This window comes from Coccinella septempunctata, chromosome 7, assembly GCF_907165205.1.
Source record: "Coccinella septempunctata chromosome 7, icCocSept1.1, whole genome shotgun sequence".
NCBI lineage: Eukaryota > Metazoa > Arthropoda > Insecta > Coleoptera > Coccinellidae > Coccinella > Coccinella septempunctata.
The window spans coordinates 10799321-10824026 of NC_058195.1; the positions used below are offsets into that span (position 1 = coordinate 10799321).

Below are 24706 nucleotides of genomic sequence, written 5' to 3' on the forward strand. Positions count from 1 at the left end.
GAAATTTGGAATTGCAGGGCGAGCTGTAGACTAATAGACTGGACTAGATCCATACGAATAATATCCTCATCTGCTAAGGCAGAAGGGTATCTGCCCTAGCGATCGTTACATAACCACGCATACGAAATCCCGTCTTACCTTCGTTCGTACCTCGGCTCGCCCTGTATGATTTAATTGGCGAATCTATCTTCCTAACCGTTCGGGCAACAACCAGACACGGTCGTAACTCCGTTAATGACGTTGTAGGTATAACATTAACATAATATCTATTACGTACCTACGGAGTACGGAAAGTGTAATTTCGTAGCCGGATAATTTCACGGCTGATTAACTCGACGTAACGAGCTGCGGTTGGCGGGCGAGATCGGGAGCTGCGGACCTCGGCTTCGGAAGTTGTAGGTATGTATTGCGATATCCGACAGCCGTCTATAAGCGAAGATTTTTTTCGATAAGAAGAAAGGCTTGGCCAAAATTTGCAGGATTGAAAAGATGCGAAGTATTGGTATATACTGGTTTGTTGCTCTTCTGGCGTGAATGCAGCTGAGACATCGAAGAAAGTCAATGTACATTTTCAACGGTGGAGAAATGGTAGACGAGGAGAGCTCTCATGTAATAGTGGAGCTTTTCCCCACTTCCCAACAGCCGTTGGAATGCTCTAATATCTGGAATCGGCAGTTCTTCAGAAATTCATCAAGTCTAAGATCGTTGGAACAGAGAAAGCGTCGTGATGGCTTACCCTTTAGGGGGCACCAGAGGGCACTCAAGCTAGTGGGGGATGCTAATGCTACTAATGTATCCCTTATGCATACAGGGGAGTTTGTGCTTTGATGAGCTTTACAGGTGTAAGGCCCCACTTGGTACTCTGATGGCTCTGTAATGTCCACAAGGACTGATGTGGAGATTGTGTGACTTAGTTTCAATCAGTCCATTTCCGAAGGATAGGACTGTTCCATAGTGCAGTGCCCTGTTCTTGTCTGCATGATGGAAAATATCTGCAGAAGATAGTCCAGAAAATGCATCCATATAAGCTGTGACAGCCAGGAAACCTCTTTCTGAGTACTTAATAGGTGAATGCAGGAAAGCTCTGTTAGAGCTAGGCACTGGTAACATTTTGAAAGTTTTATTTGGTGTCTTGCACAAGCAGAACTTCCTGGAAACGAGAAGGCTGAAGGAATGGCATTTTAGTAGTAGAATGCTGCTCGTCTGTCCCACATCTGACAGGAAATTCTTCTTCAGGTGGATAGACTGAAAATTTACCCCGAATGGAGTACGGCAAGTGGTCTCAGGCAGTCGAGGCATCTCATTGGAAGAGATTCGTCTAAGTCTGAGGACAAAAAAGTTCTGGCCTTTGAGGAAACATATGATTCTTGTACTGGTGCATTGACTGGCCACCTGTTCAGTAAACATTCTAAGAGAGGAACTGGTTGTTAAGAACAACACACTAAAGAAACACTATCGTTTTTTATAGTGAGAGGACTCCTCTTTGTCGACTCTGTGGCATTTTTGTTAGCGTGTCTTGGCGTTGTTAGTCTTTCCAAGTGCATGCAGATGAACAATGGAGCACAAGGCCTCAGTTCAGCTTCGAAAAGGTTTGGGCTGCTGCTACTTCGCTTGCACTGAACTGGGTCCAAAAGAGGACCGTTAATAATGAAGAATTCTCCTCAATTTGGGTTATCACAGCATACGCAAGTTTAAACTGAGTAATTATGAGTTTCATTCATGAATTTTTCAGAGGCTCCGCGGAAACAATTCGAAATCATTCTTCAAATATGAAGTTTTAAAATTTGAGTAGCTTCGTTTCTAGTTTACGATTTGGCAACAGCGCCCACTAGAAAATAAAAAGTACAATGGCTTGTTTATAAAATAACAGCTGTTGATTTACAGCCATCATAAGGCGCGTACTCACTGGCAAGCCTCAACACTAACCGGCCATAAAAATCCCATAAAATTTTACGACCTTCCTCGTTCGTCGCAGACTTCATAGACAGCCATCTTTGTCTATCTCATCAAGATGGTGAATTTGTTATCCTTTGTTATCAACGCATATTGCAGTCGATGTTGCCAATTTGTGCAATAGAAACGAAACGATTTAAATTTTAAATACCCATTTTTATTTTTCATTTTTGAGTCTTAAAATGATTTTTATTTGAGAAAAGGTTGGTGTTCGAAATTCGAACATTATTCTAAAAAATAATCAAGTTCAATAATATGGAAAATTCCATCTGAATTATTCACAAAACTGGGTCACGCCGAGCGAGCCGTCGATCTACCGAATTCTGCTGACTGGCTAGAAACAATTGATGCAACCGGGGACTCCGTCAGTGCAGTGATACCAAATATGGCAATGTTATTTCTATCGTCATTATTCAATTTAGTATATAAGCTTAGACTGTAATTAATAAAATCATCATTCATCTTCAGTTTGATCAATATACCTCTTGGGCAACTGTGGAGTTAAGACATTCCCTTGAACGTTCTGAGTCTGGTCGTTCAGTTGCCCTAAAAACTTCAAGCAAGTGTTGTTTCAACCAAAGAAACAACATTTTTTGGTCCTTCGAGCCGGATCGAGAGAAAGGATTTACGACCCTAATCTCGATCAAAACATCAACGCCTGTGAGGAAGCCTTCCAGAGCCAAATCCAGCGCCAGCAGAAGCCCTCCAGAGCCAGCACCAGCATCCGTGAAGAAGCCATCCAGCGCCAAATCCGAGCCCGTGAACTAGCCTTCCGGATCAAAAATTCAAAAAAGCCAGGGAACACACCGAGTCCACTGGAAAAAATAAGAGCTAAGGATTTACGACCCTTATCTCAATCAAATCATCAACGCCTGTGGGGAAGCCTTCCAGAGCCAAATCCAGCGCCAGCAGAAGCCCTCCAGAGCCAACAACAGCATCCGTGAAGAAGCCATCCAGCGCCAAATCCGAGCCCGTGAACAAGCCTTCCGGATCAAAAATTCAAAAAAGCCAGGGAACACACCGAGTCCACTGGAAAAAATAAGAGCTAAGGATTTACGACCCTTATCTCAATTAAATCATCAACGCCTGTGGGGAAGCCTTCCAGAGCCAAATCCAGCGCCAGCAGAAGCCCTCCAGAGCCAACAACAGCATCCGTGAAGAAGCCATCCAGCGCCAAATCCGAGCCCGTGAACAAGCCTTCCGGATCAAAAAATTCAAAAAAGCCAGGGAACACAACGAGTCCACTGAAAAAAAATAAGAGCTAAGGATTTACGACCCTTATCTCAATTAAATCATCAACGCCTGTGGGGAAGCCTTCCAGAGCCAAATCCAGCGCCAGCAGAAGCCCTCCAGAGCCAACAACAGCATCCGTGAAGAAGCCTTCCAGCGCCAACTACGAGCCCGTGAACTAGCCTTCCGGATCAAAATTTCAAAAAAGCCAGGGAACACACCGAGTCCACTGGAAAAAATAAGAGCTAAGGATTTACGACCCTTATCTCAATCAAATCATCAACGCCTGTGGGGAAGCCTTCCAGAGCCAAATCCAGCGCCAGCAGAAGCCCTCCAGAGCCAACAACAGCATCCGTGAAGAAGCCATCCAGCGCCAAATCCGAGCCCGTGAACAAGCCTTCCGGATCAAAAATTCAAAAAAGCCAGGGAACACACCGAGTCCACTGGAAAAAATAAGAGCTAAGGATTTACGACCCTTATCTCAATTAAATCATCAACGCCTGTGGGGAAGCCTTCCAGAGCCAAATCCAGCGCCAGCAGAAGCCCTCCAGAGCCAACAACAGCATCCGTGAAGAAGCCATCCAGCGCCAAATCCGAGCCCGTGAACAAGCCTTCCGGATCAAAATTTCAAAAAAGCCAGGGAACACACCGAGTCCACTGGAAAAAATAAGAGCTAAGGATTTACGACCCTTATCTCAATCAAATCATCAACGCCTGTGGGGAAGCCGGGATCCGGCTCGAAGGACCAAAAAATGTTGTTTCTTTGGTTGAAACAACACTTGCTTGAAGTTTTTAGGGCAACTGAACGACCAGACTCAGAACGTTCAAGGGAATGTCTTAACTCCACAGTTGCCCAAGAGGTATATTGATCAAACTGAAGATGAATGATGATTTTATTAATTACAGTCTAAGCTTATATACTAAATTGAATAATGACGATAGAAATAACATTGCCATATTTGGTATCACTGCACTGACGGAGTCCCCGGTTGCATCAATTGTTTCTAGCCAGTCAGCAGAATTCGGTAGATCGACGGCTCGCTCGGCGTGACCCAGTTTTGTGAATAATTCAGATGGAATTTTCCATATTATTGAACTTGATTATTTTTTAGAATAATGTTCGAATTTCGAACAGTTGGAATGGTTATTTCAAAATCAAAGATATTTCATAATTAATACATCATTTTCGTCACAAGGAGTATTACCTATTGTCCCCAAAATCAACAACCGTTTGGATCCTCGATTTCATCAGCGCGCTCTGACCGATCTGTCACGGGTCTTTAGATATTTCCTTGATCAATAGTCTTTGGATATGAATTCTTTTATCCCCTGGCTTGAGAAACCTGTCAGAATGATTCGCCAACCAGCTGAATCCCACCTAGAACTGCGTCCTGAAGGCTTTGGAACACTCTGCCTCCGTACGCGTTTCCAGATAGGTTCGACCTGCAGACCTTCTAGTGTCGTATTGATAAACTTCCTCTTTCTACGCTCTGTTGATCCATGGTTTTCCCTGTATTCAGACCGAAACTGCTCGAATCGTACTCATATATTTCTAGATTTGTTGTTGACTTATGTAGGCCACCCTGTATATAATTTGTAAGAATCTGTTTCATGAAAAGCCGAAAATCTGAGCCATTTCCGATCTATTCGTAGATGTGAGCACATCAAATCTTTCGTTCGTCCCCGCATCATTTCTGCGGCGATGAAAGCCCTGTCGCGGTTTATAACAGTATAATGCGACAGATTTACCTCCACGTCGAGAATGCCGAAGTGAAAACGTAATACATATTAAGGGATCGTGCAACAACGCGACAACTGCGAACCGACAAAGGGGATGAAGTATGTAGTTGTGTCGAGTTAAAGGGGGTGGATCAGACGGGAAACATTATACGACGTATGCAGGTAAAATTGCACATTGTCGCTTTAGGAAATGGTCTTTTTTTTCATGGGGAGATGAGCAATGCTCGAATTGCATCGAGAAAATATGGAGAATATTAATGTTTATCACTACAGATATGTAGTTACAGATACGAAAAAAGTCGACACTGAAATAACGTATAAAAACATTTCCTAAAATATTTTTGATTTTATCGAGATGTTTCCGATACGACTAGTTTAGTGTTTCGTTTACAGCCGCTTCTCGTAGACGAATTGAGCATCGAAAGAACCCCCGTCTCGCTCTTTTCGAAAACAATTACTGGAATTCGTATAAATCAACAGTCCTCTCATAGAACAATGGGGTCCTTTACAGTCCATTAAGAACCAATCTGAGCCTCCTTTCGCGAGACCGATAACGGCGGAACAATAAACTCGTTATTTCGTGGCAAGCGTGACAGATTGTCTCGTTGTGTGCGGAGGAAGTGAAGACGTACTAATAATACTAATTTGAAAGGACCGATCGAAAGGCGGAAACGGTCTAATTACATTTTTGTGGGGATTTCACGCGGAAGGTATTTTCTTCGTTCGAATCTGGAGTCTCAGTCGGAACTAGTAGACCAGGAGATGTACCTTTTCCGGACGATTCGCCTTAAAAAAACATATTTCATGAATAACGAGACCAAAGACAGTATTCTACGAGTCTAATCAGTACTACAGACCGTTATCTGTTATCGTTGCCCATCAGCGCACCTCACTATTGTACAAGAACCTGTGAAAAAGATCCCTACATAGAATTTTTTATACAGGGTGAGTTCAACAGTAGATTCTTGAGGTCGAATAAAACAGTTTTTTCCTCTACCATTTTGCTCGGTTTAAAAGATACTGGCTGTTGAAGAACCATAAAAAATGTTATTTATCTCCCAAACGGTTTTATCGAATGAAATGAATTTTGGGAAATAGTTTTTCATCCATTCGATGAATCTTTTTCGAACACAAGATATCACCCACGTCTTCCAGTCCAGAAGAGGTCCACCGAAATTGTGAAATCGAAAAATTGGAGTATGGAGCCATCATCAAGTACCTATATTTAAAAGGGTTAAGAGGTAAGCAGATTTACAAAGATATGCTTAATACCCTTGGTGATCAATGTCCTTCGTATGCGACCGTGAAAAATTGGACTGCAAGCTTCAAAAGAGGTAAATTTTCCATTGAAGTTGATGACCGATCGGGAAAGCCAGTTTCTGTGTCAGTCCCCGAAAATATCGAAGCAGTTGATGACATGATTTTATGCGTTTATCTCATGGCTCACGTCAAGTTGGACATGGGAAAAATTGCTACAAAATGGATCCACAAATGTTTGAATGTTGATCAAAAGCATGCAAGGGTAGAAGCTTCGCGTTCGATCTGTGCTCGATTTGAAAACGATGTAGACTTCTTAAACCGAATTGTTACTATGGATGAGATTTGGGTACATTTCTACGATCCAGAAACAAAGCAACAATCGATGGAATGGTGACTGGTTCTCCAAGACCTAAGAAGTTTCGTGTCCAAAAATCTGCTGGAAAAGTTCATGCTTCAGTTTTTTGGGATTGCCGTGGAGTAATCATGATTGATTTTTTGGATAAGGGTAGAACAATAACCGGAGATTACTATTCGACATTACTGACCACTATACGGGAAAAAATTAAAGAGAAAAGACGCGGAAAGCTATCCAAAGGTGTTTTGGTTTTGCAGGACAACTCCCCTGCAAACAAATCTCATGTTGCCATGCAAAAAATTCGTGATTTAGGGTTTGAATTACTAGAACACCCTTCTTATTCACCAGATTTGGCTCCATCCGACTATCATCTCTTTCCTCAACTGAAAAAAAGTTTAAAAGGTCGTAAATTTTCTTCCAACGAGTAGGTAATGAAAGCTGTGGAAGTATGATTTCTAGAGCAAGAAGAATTTTTTTTTTAAATGTCTAGAGACTGGAGGTCTAGAAGCTAGAAATGAGGGGTTCAGAGCTGAAGTGAACCAAATCCATGCAGCCTAGTTTTGAGAGGAATGGCTTAGAAGTTGTTTATCACCAATTAATTCAACAGTGACTTCTTTATTTATTATTATTCTAATGTAAGCCTATGCTTGCATTCTATCCTTTTAAAATCTAAAGAAGTCACTTTTGAATTAATTGGTCATAAACAACTTCTAAGCCATTCATCTCAAAATTAGGCTGAATGGACTTGGTTCACTTCAGCTCTGAACCCCTAAAATATCATTCACCTACTGATCGAAAGCTCAATTCTCTCGCTTTTTTACTACATTCCACGTCGGGATTTCCTACACATCTTTCGGACAAAGATTTCGACTTTAATTTGACAGTCTCCGATGATTTCGTCAAAAAACCTTTTTAGAAGATATCAGTATTAGAGATTATCAGCAGAAGTTTTTCCTCAATTTCATTATCACATGGACAACAATGATTTGAGTCTTCGAGACCCACTGTGCAGTGTGCAATGACTCCTCATGAAATATGGTTCTATTGTGCCTTCATCGAACGCTCTGGTACCGATTGAGACGTACGGCACCTAACCAAAAAAAAATGTACGACATTTATAAAAGTCCCACCTCGACGGGATGAATGGAACATGTCCGCCTAAAAACCCTGTCGGTACATATCTCAAGTGATCGGACGGAGAACGCGACCGCGTGCCGATGCGACCGGACCGGATCGAAACGTCATTTATATAATTGCCGCGATAAAAGTACCCGCGCGTACTCTTCTTGTTGACATCTGTCGAAAGCTGACGGCCGATCGTTAGTTCGGAATAAGGCGTCGTCGTTACCTTTTCTCTCTCGCGCGCTACAGATACAGACGTACGGAATCCGGTTCTTCGGGACCCGGGCGGTTCGCGGCAGCAGCCTTCGACCTTGCGGCTGTTGCCACCGGTAGGGACCGGACACTGACCCCCGGGTACCACCACCAGCTGTTCTTCGGCGACCGAGACGGACTTTGAGGTTCCACCCTAGCGAAAAACGAGATCTTTTCTCGCCGTCTATCTGTCATAAAGTAGAATAAAAGAAGGAACACCCTGTATCACTGAATTTATCGGAAATAATTTCAGGCAGTGGCGGTTCCAAGAGTGATTTTAGGGAGCGGTGGGGCAAATCTCTGGTGGGTCTTCGACTTGTGTAAATATTTTATCAGTAGATACTTGAAGTCAAGAGAAACACTTTTTTTCTATATCATTTTTTCGGATTCGGCCCTGATAAAAAGATATAGCCATTTAAAGTTTCCATAATGTGCTGTGCCACCCTTGTAGGAAGAAGATTACCTTCAGAATAACTAGTTAAATCTGCGACACTACACATCTGTGCATGTTTTAAACAGAGTTGTATTCAGCCAATGTATCAAATTCCACTGATACTTTTTGATTATTGAACATCAAATTACTCGAAAACGGCGCATTACACGAGAAAATGTGAAGAATACCTTTATTTTACAAAACGCTTAGATATTTATTGGATAGTGTCCAACTTACTTTCAAGAGTTGTGTTCTTTGAATTTTTGGTATTTTTATGGTAGGTATATGTAATGGCCATAATGAGAAAACTGGAAGGCGTGGGTGATATCTTGTGTTCGAAAAAGATTCATCAAATAAATGAAAAACTATATTCCGAAATTCATATTATTCGATAAAACCGTTTGTGAGATAATAAATAAATAAAATAATTTTTTTGACAACAGCCTGTATATTTAAACCGAGCCGATTCGGAAAAAATGGTAAATGAAAAAATGTTTCTTTTTACCTCGAGAATCTACTGTTGAAATATTCGTACGAGTCAAAGACTCACTCTGTATATTTATAATTGTTATTTGTAATATAAGCTACTCGTATCTGTTCGAAAAAAAACTGCACTGGATCTAATTCTCCTTTGAAGAGGGAAATTAAATCATTTTGATCTGGTTGTTGCGTTGTCTATGTCACTAGTATAGAGGCTGTTCCTAAATTGGACGTACAAATGAAAAGAGAAGATTCCTTGAGTGATTTTTAGAAAAAAAATGTCTCATGAACGTGGTAACGCGAACGAATCGTTTTCGAGATACGGGGTGTTAAATTTAGAATTTTCTTCAAGTATCGATCTTGTAGTATCTACACTTCACAAGATATTCAACTGAAATTTGGCGTACATATTATAATAGGTAATACTCCTTCTGACGAAAATGACGTATTTTTTATGAAATATCTTTGAAACATCACATTTTGAAATAACCATTTCAACCGTTTCCCAAAAAAAAAATATTTTAAGCACTTAAAAATGAGAAATATAATAAAAATGGCAATTTAAAGTTTAAAGCGTTTTGTGAGAATTGCTCAAGCTGGCAACATCGACTGAAATATGCCTTGATAATAAAGGACAACAAATGCATTATCTTGATTAGATAGACAAAGATGGCTGTGTATGAAGACTGCGTCGAACGAGGAAGGTCGTAAAATTTTATGGGATTTTTATGGCCGGTTGCAGTTGAAGCTCGCCAGTGAGTACGCGCCGGTAGATCAACAGCTGTTATTTTATAAACAAGCTGATCGGACATTGATCTTTTCATTGTCTTCTATGCGCTGTTGCCAAATTGTAAACTCCGCACAAAGTGATTTAAATTTTAAAACCCCATATTTGAAGGATGATTTTGAATAGTTTCCGCGATGAATTTGAAAAAGTCATGATGAAACTCATAATTATTCAGTTTAAACTTGCATATGCAGGGATAACCCAAATTGAGGAGAATTCCCCATTGTAATATAAGCTACTCGTATACGTTTGAAAGAAAACTATTCTGGATCTTCTTCGAAAAGGGAAATAAAATCATTTTGCCCTGGTTGTTACATTGTCTGTTACTAGTATACAGGGTGTTCCTAAATTGGAGGTACAAAAGAAAAGAGGAGATTCCTTGAGTTATTTTAAGAATAAAATGTCTCATAAAAATGGGTACGCAAAAGAATCGTTTTCGATACAGGGTGTTGAATTTAGAATGTTTCTCAAGTTTTGCTCTTAAGTATCTATAATTCACAAGACATACCATGTGACCGGCCAATTTCGATAGCGAATTTACCGAGGAATTTACAGGGTGATATTCTTTCTGGAACACTGTCCCCTGTTTTAATCCAGAACATTTTTTTGGTGAGCCACTGCTAATTTCGTTGTATATGGGGAACCTATCAATTACATGATGATTTATTTATATATTCTTTGTAAATATGTGTTGTTATATGTTGTCAGTTATGTATTTACATTGACATAGTTCTAACTGCTTACTAATCATTTTATTATTATTATTATTAACAAGTGTCTTTCTCTTTGTTGCAGCTCGTCCTTAAAATATCTAGCAAGGAGAACATCAAACGTTTGGTGGAGATCGAGAGGCCGAAACTAGAGACGAAAGAACGCATTACTCACCATATATCGGTACATAATAATCACGTAAGTATACGAAATAAAAGAAAAGGGTTAAGTATGCCGATCAATCACATTCTTCCACGAAGGCAATTTCGCCCCGAGTTATCCCCCTCCCCGTGACTATCATTGAATTCGGTAATTCGAAACGTATCGAACGGGCCCCGTAATACGACGAGGTTTCACGACGTTTCTATACGTTTCCGTCTACGTCCTCAGGGATCATAATTGTTATTTCCGTTCCAATTGGCCGATCGGTAATTGGTTTTCGTGTTCCATAAACACGGATAATCACAAATCAATACAGCTCGTACTCGGCCAGGCTGAAAATGTCAATCGGAAATGGTTATCCGGGGGTTAGGGGGGAGATGATGGTCCGCATAGCGACAGGACGGAAAATTCGTAAAAGTGCGGTTTTCGATAGAAAAAATCTGCAGTGTTTGTATCATGAGTGATGTCAATTTTGGAATTTAGCGATTTGTATCATCTCATCTTCTTTTTGGGTTGAACTCAAATTGATGGGGGAAGTAACTCTATCCTCATATTTATGTAGAATAGCATTATATAATCAGTATATACAAACTAATTTGATGTCCACCGAAATTGTGAAAATCGAAAAATTGCAACTGCAAGCTTCAAAAGAGGTAAATTTTCCATTGAAGATGATGACCGATCGAGAAGGCCAGTTTCTGTGTCAGTATCGATGCAGCTCACGACATTATTTTATCAGACCGTCGAATTGGGCTAAAACGGATATCTGAAGCACTGAATATTTCATACGAACGCGTTCATCATATAGTTCACGTCAATTTGGAGATGAGAAAAATTGCTGCAAAATGGATCCCTAAATGTTTGAATGTTGACCAAAAGCGTGCAAGGGTAGAAGCATCGCGTTCGATCTGTGCTCGATTTGAAAACGATGTAGACTTCTTAAACCGAATTGTTACTATGGATGGGACTCGGGTACATTTCTACGATCCAGAAACAAAGCAACAACGATGGAATGGCGACACTCTGGTTCTCCAAGACCTAAGAAGTTTCGGGTCCAAAAATCTGCTGGAAAAGTTCTTGCTTCAGTTTTTTGGGAATGCCATAGAGTAATCATGATTGATTTTTTTGGATAAGGGTAGAACAGTAACTGGATATTACTATTCGACAGTACTGAGCACTCTACGGGAAAAAATTGAAGAGAAAAGACGCGGAAAGCTATCCAAAGGTGTTTTGTTTTTGCAGGACAACACCCCTGCACACAAATCTCATGTTGTCATGCAAAAAATTGGTGATTTAGGGTTTGAATTACTAGAGCGCCGCCCATATTCACCAGATTCGGCTCCATCCGACTATCATCTCTTTACTCAACTGAAAGTTTAAAAGCAATTACTGCCTTACAACGAGGAGGTAATAAAAGCTGTGGAGGTCTGGTTTGCAGAGCAAGAAGAAACATTTTTTTTTTAAGGTCTAGGGACGTTGCAGGTTCGCTGTAATAAATGTAGCCATAAGAACAGAATATGTTAAGTAATAAAATATTTTGACATTGAAATTTTGTTTGGTTCCATAGTAGGCTAAGAATTTTTCAACATATCCTCGTATTCAAACAAATTAATATAAATCTTCTGAAACTTAGTAGATAATTGTAGATTCAATAACGATACGAAGACCTGTGCGATCCTTGACTTTTTCACATCTTTGAAGAGACCCACATGATACAAATCACGTTCGCGGCCTCACTAAAATTAATTAATCGAAAACTCTGCCACCCCTGCCAGTCCTAGTCGGTGCAAGGACACTGTTGTAAATCCTAGAGTGCCATGTTTACAGTCTGCGGTTAATCTAGCCGCGGCAAGTCATCCGAGGGATGCTCCCTTCCCTCATCCCCTGCCGCCCATATCTTTCGTCTTTCTCTGCCAAGGTTCCCTTCTCTTTCTGCGCGTTTTCCTTTCGCGGAAAGGGGAACTTTAGCCTTAGGGGTGTTTTTCCCTTTGTCCGCGTGTCCCCTCGTGTTCGGTAGATGTCGCCACAAAGTCACAATACGGTGGTATTTTCCGAGTTGTGGTTTCTACCGTTAATAGGAGGTAATGTTTGGTCGGAATCTTGATTGCCGAATTCGTGCTGGAGAATTTGTGTTAACGGCATGGTTTTAATGGAGAGTTTGGAACGAGTACTGAGTCTCGGCCGTTTCTGCCCAAATTGCCCAATCAGAATCTAATGAACCGATTTATTGGTAATTTTGAGGTAGTTCAGCCACATTTCAGAGTCAAACTGACGAGAAGCTAGTACATTTTACTTTATTTCTGTTGTTTCGACGGTGGAAGAGGTCAAACCTACTTCGAAATAGATTTTGACTCCGCCTGACGTTTCTGACAAGTATAGGTTAAGGTCAGTTTGACATAAGTGAAGTTAGCATCGATAACAGGCAGGGGTATGTAGTACCGATTCCATTTATAGAGCGAAGAGTAGTGCTTTTGGCCTCGGCGTTATGGAAGTCATTTGATTATAGTTTTTTTTATGGCAAATCAGCCGGTTAAGTTAAATTTCATGGCCACTAGTTAGTATACAAGGTGTGTCTTTGACTCATACAAATATTTCAACAGTAGATTCTTAAGGTCAAAAGCTCGGTCAAAAGAAACACTTTTTTCCTTTACCCTTTTTTCGGAAAAGGCTCAGTTTGAAAGGTACAGGCTGTTGAAAACCATACAAAAATGTATCTCACAAACGGTTTCATCGAATGGAATGAATTTCAGAATATAGTTTTTCATTTATTTGATTTACCTTTTTCGAACACAAGATACTATCTAAGTCTTCCAGTTTTCTCATTATGACCATCACGTAACATAAAAATACCAAAACTTCAAGGAACCCAATTCTTCAAACTAAGTTCAACGGTATCTAATGAATATTTGAACGTTTTGTAAAATGAAAGTATTCTTCATATTTTCTCGTATACTGTTTAAAAATAAAATATCTGTAATATTCGAAAAATTTGGTACCTACTTTGGGTAGCTCCACAGATGTCTAGTGCCACAGATTTAGCTCGGTGGTGGTGGCATAACTCATTATGGAAACTTAAAAGGGCTATATCTTTTTATCGGAGAAAATTAGGAAACAAGTGTTTTTTTCGACCTCAAGAATCTACTGTTGAAATATTTGTACGAATCAAAGACTCACCCTGTATAAATATAGCTGCAGAATTTTTAATACCGATATCTATTAAAATAACACCGAAAAATCATGAATTATACATGTTTTACTTCCCCTCCATAAAAAGGTATCGGGAATAGATCACTTAGCTTGAATTATCAACAAAAATTCCGGTTACATACGTGCCTTATTCTTTATCACGTTTAAATGGAACAATTTTGATACCGAGACATAAGGAAAATGATATATCTCGATTGAAACCGCAGTGCCTACTAAGTTCATCAGTCATAAAATAGGACAACTTGGGAAGCATTCATCTAATCTAGTCAACCGCGTACAAATCAGTTTTAATTATGGGCCGACGGCGTTCGCCTAGCGACATCTCAAGAACGCCCGCGGCAGTTGCATGCGCAGCAGCCAGCCCATCGCTGGCGGTCAGGGGGAAAGGGTAACAATAATACCGCCATAAAATTGGGGTTATTAAGTGAATTATCTTAATGAATGGCTTTTGGTCGTCAGCGTACGGGATCCGCATTAATATTCGAACCATTAAGGAGTCGCGATCTCCCTAATTGGATAATAACAATGCGTAATTGAGCGATTATGTTTTTTTATACGTATCATTAAGACTCGCACGCACGTCGCTGTCAATCGTGCGGGTGGTGTCACGTTTATTAGGGGTCGTAGGGGACGCGCGAACGTTGTCACGAAATCTTTTGTCTCTACAGGGAGTTTACGGAAGTGCATCTGATCACAGACGTCTATGAAAACACTGGAAGAGGTCAAATCTTTTCCGAAACAGATTTTGACTCCGCCTGACTTTTCTGACAGATATATGCTAACGTCAGTTTGACATAAGTCAAGTTAGCACCGATAACAGGGTAAGAAGTACCGATTCGACTTATAGAGCGAAGAGTAGTGTTTTTGGCCTCGGCATTCATGAAATTCATTTCCTTATAGCTTTCTTTATGGCCAATCAGCTGGTTATGTTGTAAATCATTAGCTAGTGGCTAATTTTTCGAGCATGCACCTTTTGATTCAATTCAAACCCAGATAATATCTTGAATTGATTTCTACTTCCAATATTTCCGTTGTTACGCGTGTGGCACTCTTCGATATCGCAACTTGTTTATACAATTTTTGAACATTCTCTTGGGACAAATTGAGGACGATAAACCTCCACTGAAGACTCCGCATTGTATCCTTTACGTAAACCCACAATTCTTCGCCGGGAGCTTACAATAAAATGGGGATTACACACCTTTCACGGCATATTCTTTATCCATTTTACCATTGCCGCGCATTCAATGCCTGCACCTGCCTCAACTTTTTTTTTTCTCGGCGAGGTAGCGTGATGTTTCGAGAAACCTTCTGTTGGCCAATATCCCTCATTATTATGGTAGTTGGGTCGGACAATGAGGCCTGCTCCCTCTCTGTTTACCTGGTGGGATTACACGAGTTTGTTTTGATAATCTCGCCACTTTTAAGCGTTTCGTCCGATCCTTTCATTATTATTGGGCGCGCAATGTATTCACTTTAGTTTCTATACTTGGACTTCTTTTGAAATTGGAAATTCGACGTCTTTGCGAGAAAATGCCGAGAAGCTTTCAGAGGTTTTTCTGATATACCTCCTATTAGATTAGGGTAAAATAATATTGTTGCGTTTTTCGTTAATTGGGATGTCTTCAAGCTTTTTTTATTTATCCACACTGAAATTTACTTTGCATACTTTTACCAATCATTCTGGATGGTTCTAGAGTGTCTAGAATTTACGATACACGACAGAGCCGTACTTAGGGTCGTTCCTAAGGAAAATTTTAAAAATTCTCATTTTTATTGTTTTTTTAGGGGTCTATCGGTGAACAAAGAGCGTTTTCCATGTTTAACTATTTTCATTTTCATTTTCTCTCTGAGTTTTGCTTGGAATACTTCGAGATATACTACTTTGAAGTAGTGTGTTAAAATTGTAGGGCTTCTTGTTGGAGTTCCACGTAAGGTCATCCCCTGCGACGAAATTTTATCAAAATCCTGCCCGTTATATGACGGGGGTTTCAGTTATTGCCAGCTCTAATAATTGGGTCAATATGCACGCGAGTTTGATACGCCTGGGTGTGTGTTTGTGCTGTCTGCGGTGTTTCGTGGCTTATTTTCCCCAGTTATCGAATTGCCTGGGGTGCCTAGCTCGTGCCTGCGTTCTCTCCCGAGGGATTTGCCGGCGATGCTCGCCAGAAGGGTCGTCATGGCCGAAATGCAATCGGGATGAAAAAAAGTGGGGATATCAGGCGATATCCCTTGGACATGGAAGTCGAACAAAGCCTTCTTTATATGGGTTAATTCTTTCGATAATGAAGTCAAAATGATGTTCAATTAGCAGCTTCAAAAGAATACCAATATGTATAGGGTGGGCAATATTGGTGGTACCTGAACTACAACTTTTTTTAACCCAACGAGATAGAAGAAAATGAATGTGCCATTCATGTCGTCTTTTTTCTAGAAACTAATATGGCATTATTAGTTTCTGGCATTATTAGTTGATGGCAATCAACTGTATTCCTCTATCTTCTTTTGTTTTTGAATTATAGGCCTAAATTGAAATTTCATATTTGTTCATTTTCTACATTTCTGTTTGTGCTAGGATGTTGAAATGAAAACATTATACAGACGCCATTTTGATAGTGGAGTACTATGATTTTTTCCAACAGGTTCATTTGCTGAGCTATAACATAAAGTTTCTGGGGTTACCTGTTTGTATTCCTGTTTTTCATAAATAAATAAATAAGTTGTGTTTTTTTTTTCGTATGAAAACAGTAGTTTGAAATGACTTGTAAGAATCGCCATTTTTTTACCGTTGCAGAAATATATCATACATCGGCCTCAGTCTTTCTAAGTCAATGTAAACTACTGTTAAGGAAAAACACATCTTTATGTTATAGCTCAGCAAATGTACCTGTTGGAAAAAATCATAGTACGCCACTGTATTGCTATCAAGAAGTGTCTGTATAATGTTTTCATTTCAACATCCTAGCTCAAACAGAAACGGAGATAATGACCAAAGTTGAAATTTCAATTTTGACCTATGACTCGAAAGCAAAAGAAGATAGAGGAAGTTGATGGCATTATTAGTTTCTCGAAAAAAGATGACCGTAATGTGCCATGCATTTTCCTCTATCTCGTTGGGGCGAAAAATTTGTAGTTCAGGTATCACCAATTTTGCCCACCCTGTACATGATCCACTCGGCATTGTTCAGAGCAAAAATTTCATTTGAAGACGACTTGTTCAACTACCAACTTGTATCCATACGCCAAAAGTGACTAGACATTGACCAACGCTATCACCTGCCATTTTTTTTCCAGGGCTTAACCTTGACGCACGACCTAGCCACGAGCGACGACAGCGGACGTGCGTCCGAAAGACTGACCGGTTCCTCAGTACCGCCACGTGATGCTGACAGCTCCAGGGACAGACTCAGCGACGTAAGTATCAACAGCAATGCACGCGCCCCCATCCCCATTCTTCGAACCCCTTTCGAGTCGCGCTTACGATCTCGTCCCCCTGTATGTGTACATATATACGCAACACCGATTCCGTCCCCGCTCTGCGTATCAGTCTTCTTCACGCCCGACAGGCAGGAATGGGGATTAAATTAACCCTTGTTTTGGACTTTGGTTTAATTGGTTGTTTGTCTATCTGTTGCAGGCGAGCAGCCGTTGCAGCTCTGGAAAAGGATATATCGTAAGTAGTTTTTGGTGTATTTTGCGGTTAGATTTTCGATTTTCCGTATTTCTTTACTTGAAACTACACCACCACCAGCTAAAACTGGAGTCATAGTACAATTTGTTGAATTTTCATTATAAGTTATTACACCGGTCCGAATTTTATTACACTTGACATTCCCGAGTTATTCCTGTTTGTTGTTGATTCTATCCGAAGCTACCCCTTGTAACTTTTCGAGGACTTTTGATAGGGGAATAGGATTTCGACTAGGTATTAATTGCAACTGACTCGTCAATCCAAATCGCAATTTTGATCTTCCTAAGGACGTGCCATCCTGAATATGGAATATTCTGAGTATTTGTGTAATCCAAGAGCTACTAATATCCTAGAGAAATATTACATTACAATCTACAATCCTAAACTTAGTGTCTCTAAAGCCCTGAGACGTGAACCCTCTGTTTTACAGACCGAGACACTGGCTGTTTACTTATGCGCTCAGGAGTGTCTAGAAATTAACATCAAAAGGGTGCATATCACCACGGACAACCAGGCCACGCTGAGGTCCCTGGAATCACACTGCCAGGAATCTCTGCTGACATGGGAGTGCTGTAATACCATAAAGCAACTGGCCAGAGTCAATAAAGTGTCTCTACTATGGGTACCAGGGCATTGTGGTGTTGAAGGAAATGAAAAAGCCTATGAACTTGCAAAATGAGCATCAAGGTTAAGTTCTGCTGGACTAGAGCCTTTCTGTGGGCTTCGAAAAGACCAATATAAGGCAGCGATCCAACAATGGGAGTTGAACAACAGAATAACCCTCTGGAGAAACACTCCTGGACTTACTCAAAGAAATTGGTAATGATTTCATCGACCTACACCAGAAAACTACTAAAGCTGTCACGAGCTGAGCTTCGGGTGGTGGTAGGACTGCTAACAGGGCACTGTCGGTATAAATATATTATAATTTGTACCATGTGGGAAAGTCAGCAGATGAGATTTGTATGCTCTGTGGATCAGAGCAGAAACAGCTGAGCACATGCTATGCAAGTGTCCAGAGCTGGCTGGCCTATTCATATGGCTGTGCTGGATAAACACGAGATAACGGACAAGGCCCCTAAGAATGTTGTTGGTTTTATCAACACCATTGACAACCTCCTTGGGTTTCTATGAATGAGTAGGGTAGAGAGCAAAAGATCTACTGGTCGCAGTTCCAGGAAAGCTAATCGAGGCACAGCGAACAAGGGTCAAATAATAGTAATTACATTACAATAGACTACAAGATGCTGAATTGTCACAATACCATGTCTTGTGTAATATAAGTGATTATCATCTATTCGGTTAAAGGAAAATGCGGAATTTTCACCGGGACATCATTTGGGAATGCTTTATTACTGCAGAGCATCTTATGCTGAAGGGTCACAACGCCCATTTATAATGTAATGTTTTTGACGATCAACCATTTAATTGGATCAAAAAGAAATGGAAACATCCTTCGGTTGGGTGTACAGGGTGGGCAAAATTTGATGGGATTGAATGGCAGCTCTGTAACCATAAGATCTAGGGAAAAATGGATGGGCACGTTTCCCACATTGGTTACCAAAAGACGGATAAAGGCCAAAACCGCAACCCTCTATCTTCTGTTTTCAAGTTACAAGTGGAAACTTATTTTTCGGCTCTTTAAATTGATGCCCCGATTACGTAAAGTTTCAGTGATATGGAAAAACAAATATTAGCTTTGTTTTGGTTCGCACTTGAGGCGGTTCCGAATCGGTTCAAAGTAGTGGAGCAGCAATGGTGTGGGAAGCTACACGCATGCTACGCGCGAGCTTACGCTGAATAAATAAATATGCGACTGTTTTGAACCGTTCTGGAACCATCCTAAAAGCGAACCAAAACAGGCCTATTGCATTCTACAGACACTTTTTCAGGTAGAATGCAGTGGCGTAGTCAAAGATTTTTTCAGTCCGCCACTTCAGTGATATAGTGGTAAATTTCATTGATTATAATGGGAGGATTTGAAGGAAGAAAACAATTGAATGGATAATGAATGATAAGAAAGTTGCAAAGGAACAGTGGCACTCGCCAGGCGCAAACGTGATTGCATTGGCCGAGTGTCGAACGACTGAGTGGATGGGTATTGGGGGCTCGGTGACAAGCCATTTGCCTGTCACTCGGCCTAATGCATTTTGGCTGTCTCGGCCGAGCACCCGGTAGGTGTAATTAGGCCAATATAGACAGAAGACTTGGTATCCACGTTCTGTCACTGCCTTACCTTCGGCATCCGTCCAGTGGCGCTACAAAATGGCGCGCGTTACCCAATTCCATCGATCGGCCGTAAAGCCGACGCGTCAGTTCCAATCATTGTTACCGCGACCGCATAAAGCCGAAATACATCCCGAAGGACCTAGGGAGGCTGTGCTGAGCACGCGAAATCACCGCTCGCCCCCCTTTCACGGACTGCTCTCGCCAAACTAATTGACGTTATGATGCTACGTGCGGATCCACTCGACGGATAGGAAGGGTATCCCGGTCAGCGGACGAGATGGTTATTGACGCAATTCAATTAGCCGTGCCCGTTGGCGGCGTCGTAAAGACGGACGAAGGAAGACAACGGACCCGTCAGGATGACCGGGGGTCGGGGAGACGGTTCTTCCCACCGCAAGATTGCCACTCGTGGACCTCGGAGGGTTCCGGATCATTAACGCCGTGGGAGCAATTAATCCGATGGAAGGCAGATGGGAAGGCGAGGTTTTGGGCGAATTAGGATGGAAATGGAGGGATTATTGGGTGATTAGATGCGATTGAAATGGTTCTCAAGTGAACTTAAACAATGATCTTTTTTTGAATGGCGTGGTACTCGCTTTCAGTTGGATGCGATGTACAAGGTAAAATTTAGGTCGCAGCGCCACCTATAGGCCGGTGTTAAGCGTCAACGTCGAACGTTACTTGGTGCGCTCCTTGCATAAACTGAAGAGAAAACCATCAAAGTGTGCATTTTTGACACGCATTGACAAATATGATCGAATCTGATTAAACTTGCTCAAAGATGGATGAGGAGTCGTTTCTATAAACGTTATTCGAATAAATAAACATGGGAGAATTTAAAGAGGCTCACTTCGTAGAAAAAAATCAGTAGTTATGAAAGATTATGTAGTTCCAAAAAGATATCCTTGAATTTTCACCAGTGGTTTATTCACTGGGTTTCTTATGTTGTGTTACTCTGTATATGGGCTGTAGAACAATTTTTATTCAAAGGTTGTAGAGAATATTGAAGAGGCTTATTCAGATCAAATAGCATTCTATTAGCCCACGGATTTTGCATTTTTAAACTACTTATATTCTTCAAGCACTTCCCTCTCATTATATAAATGATGAATTGTGAACCATACAATATTACTGAGGTCAGGGACTACTGAAAAAGCAGACCTTATTAATGTTTTTCGTTGTTTGTCTTCTGACCTATTCCATTTTCATTGTTATTGTTCGGAAGCAATAAAGCATCTACTTATCTGTCTATATGCTTACTATGGTCAGGCCGTTGTCTAGGCGTCTTTCAGAAATATGATATAGTGAGGTGCCTGGAATGACATTGCCAGGGATCTCTGCTGACATGGGAGTGCCGTAATACTATAAAGCAACTGGCCAGAGGCAACAAAGTGAATCTACCATGAGTACCAGAGCATTTTGGTGTTGAAGGAAATGAAAAAGCCGATGAACTTGCAAAAAGATCATCGAGTTTAACACCTGCTGTAGCTGAGACTTTCTGTGGGCTTCGAGAAGTCCAATATAAGGCAGCGGTCCAACAATGGGAGTTGAACAACAGAATAACCCTCTGGAGAAACACTCCTGGACTTACTCAGGTAATTCGTGATGATTTCACCGACCTACACCAGAAAGCTGTTGAAGCTGTCACGATCTGAGTTTCTGGTGATGGTGGGACTGCTGACAGGACACTGTCTGTACAAATATCATTTGTACCGTATAGGAAAGTCAGCAGATGAGATTTGTAGGTTCTGTGGATCAGAAGCAGAAACAGCTGAACATATGGTATGCAAGTGTCCAGAGCTGATTGGCCTAAGAACAATTCATATGGGAAAACCGGTCCTGGATACTCACGAGGCAACAGCCAAGGATCCTTAGAATGTTGTCGGTTTTATCAACACCATTGGCGAGTAGGGTAGAGAAAAAAAAGATCTACATGGTCTCAATATGGGTTCTCGGGAATCACAGGAAATGAAAGGCCAATACACTTACCGGGAAAGGAGCATCACATCCTTTCATTAGCTCAGAAACTTTTTATGTATAGGTAAACGTAGCTACAAGAAACAGTTGCTGGAGAAGGAAAAAGCTTTAAGGGAATTATGGTACTCTGACCCTGAAGGAATCTTCCGAGACTGGAGTATTTCAAGAAGTTCCTGGGAAACTTTAACATTGCGAGATCTAAGAAGGATCTGGATCTTAGTAAGAACATACTACACCTCTTCACTGGATTCCTCACAGATCATTGCGGCATCGGGAAGCACCTAGAGAGAATGGGTGTAGCAGAAACTCAGGGGAAGGAGCTAGAAACTCTTTAGTTCCAGAACCCAGATACTGGAGTCCAGTAGAACTCTAGCACTGGAGGGCCCGTTGTAGACCATCTAATAGCTAGAACAGCTCTGATAGGGGAACAATAGACCTCAGGTGCAACGAAACCCTCCTCAAATCAGCAGTCTACTCTTTATATTCGATTAGGTGCAGAAGTCCTTATTTCGTTTGTAATGGGACCAATAAACTTATTTTTATTATTTTTAGAGAACAAGAAATAGTCTTATTTCTCTATGTTGGCTTCGAAACGTCGTTCGCTGTAATGTCACCGCACGGGAAATATAATCTCGAACGCAGACGGTTACAAGGCGATAAAAAACTTCCCGAAGATTGTGTAACCCGCATAAAACTTTTTATATCCCCTTTATCCGGCACTTGACTGAATCTGGCGATCGCTCCAAAACCGCTCCTGAATAGGTCATTAAATCCTTCAGCTCGCCAAATTCGACCGATCTGATGCGTTAGCGCTTAGCGCGTCCCTCGGGAACGTCTTTGGGATAGAAGTGTGCCGATAAAAACGCGATTTCAACGTCGATCTTTTCGCGCTTGATTTTGCCAGCTCTTCGCTCTGAAAATCCTGGCAAATTTCGTTGAAAATCGTAGTAGTTGATCGATTAGCTCATCTTGATTTTGGATTACTGATTCCTGTTTTATATCAACCAAAAATACTTGTATTTTTTTTATATTATCACCTTTCTCGAGCTGAACGATGTATCATGTTTTCACAGAATTATATAATTTTTAAAATAGAAAAGAACAGGAGTTGATGGTATAATATCCAATTTTTCAAAATACATATTCTTCACACGTCTGCTTTATTGAAATTTTTATATCAAAGATTATTTCTAGAGTTTAATTGTTTTAGTTCTTCGAGGAGAAGTGTAATGAATGTCCTGTAAATTACTGTGAATTAACCTCTAATGCATCAAGTTTCACTAAATATATCAATTATTGGATAGAATTCGCAGACACTTCATGAAAATTCATATTTGAACTACGAGATCTAATTCCAAGTTCAAATTTTGAGGGATCAAGCTAGAGCTACAATTTCAGAAATATCTCCCACGCTTCATTATCTAAGTTTGCACCCACCTTTAATCCTCCGACTTATCGCACGACAAATCCACTCGTCCCAATCCCCCTTTAATCCATAACCGCAAATGTGCCGTTCATTTCAAAAGAGCCCGGAGTTCATTTCATTTCCGCTTCCGTTCTCCTCTACTTCACCGGAGAAAATCGTTTTTTTTTCTTTGCTCCCTGCCTTTATTCCATCTCCCTCGTCACGGTCCCGACGAGCCCCCGGCCTCCCGCGGGCGGTTACGGAAAAACGGATTGACTTTTTACGCCCGCGCGCCGCCCCTTTCTCCGACCCATTGTGGCGCGTGTATCGGACGCCCGTTTTTACGCCCGGTGGAGATCGACGTACTAATGGATTTTTTTTTCTGTTTCAGTGTGATAGCGAGGGCGAAGACGACAAGGTGAGTTATCGTGTTTTCCTTCTTTGCCTTTTCAGGTCGCGGTCATCTGAAGCGTATCTTTTTTTTCCCCCCGCATGGTTGCTGGATGGGATTTTCCTGTTCGATTTGTGGACGGGGTCGATTTTTTTCCGAGCGTGGAAACGTATCGGATTGGAACCGATGTTATTCGGAGGAAAATATCGGTTTTCAAAGCACTCGGGCGTATAACCTATAACCCCCTTTTCTTTGGTTCATTTCTATCCCCACTCAAAACACTCAAAGAAATTGAAAGAGTAACTTGGAGATCGGGAAGAGAATATTCTATACATGATCAAAATTAGTCATGTCTATCGCCCATGCTATTAATCCTCTATCTCAATTGGAGAATTTGACAGATTGACCTTGTTTTCAAAGATTAACCCACTGGTATATATTCTGGTTCTTACAGAAATTCATACCGAAAATATCACAGCTTCAATGTATTTTTCTATAATCGATATGGTTTTTCCTGCTCAAGTATTGCGTATCACTTATACGCCAGTACAGTTCACACATTTTCACACTAGGTGTAGTACATACATTAAAACGACTGTAGTTAAGTATCTTTGTCACCACACTCTCTTATGCTAAATGACACGAGACGTATCACTAATACCTGAGTAACCTCTTTCTTTACTAGAGTACGTATTTCCTAATCACACGAATATCTGGATTCAAAAACGACTCTAGTATCATATCTGATTTCCAAGTTCTTATTAAAGTGTCACTGAAATTCGATTGTGTGAAGGAGTCGAATACCCAAGTCATTTGCGGGCTCGAGTTTGGTTTTCGAAATATGGCTCGGGTCGATCACCCAGTAGTAGACTTGATTTCGAGTGATTTGAACAATATCACTTAAGTCGCTCCTTTATAAAAAGAGTCAAGCCTCATCACTTGGGTATACTCGATTGATTTTCTTCTCCTCTCGAGCGCTGATTTCTAGATTCACTCGAGTCGCCAAATTGAAAAACGACTCGAGTACTATCACTTATTCTCTACGTCAAGTGAAAAACGATCCAAGTCACATCACTTATCCATTAGAGTGTCTCTTGTTTTGGTTGAGTTCTTTTTTCGATTTCACTTCGAGTCGATAAATCGATAGGCGGCGACCGGATCTCGAGTGATTCGAACAATGTCACTAAAGTCGCTCGTTTATGAAACGAGTGTAGCCGCATCACTTGGGTATACTCAAGTGATTTTCTTTTCCACTAAGTACCGTTTTCGAAATGCAATAGGGTCGCCCAATTAAAAAACTATTAGAGTACTATCACTTATT

At 40.9% G+C, this 24706-nt stretch overlaps 1 protein-coding gene across 5 annotated transcripts in view; it reads left to right on the forward strand.

The window, feature by feature from the left end:
* The window catches only part of LOC123318044 (fibrosin-1-like protein), a 166140-nt gene that overhangs the window by 18673 nt on the left and 122761 nt on the right, over positions 1-24706 (forward strand). For all 5 annotated transcript variants that reach the window (XM_044904723.1, XM_044904725.1, XM_044904722.1 and 2 more), the window contains exons 2-5: positions 10408-10521; positions 16987-17106; positions 17330-17365; positions 23386-23412. In XM_044904723.1, the coding sequence (XP_044760658.1) occupies positions 10408-10521; positions 16987-17106; positions 17330-17365; positions 23386-23412 (297 nt within the window). The remainder of the gene's footprint in view (positions 1-10407; positions 10522-16986; positions 17107-17329; positions 17366-23385; positions 23413-24706) is intronic.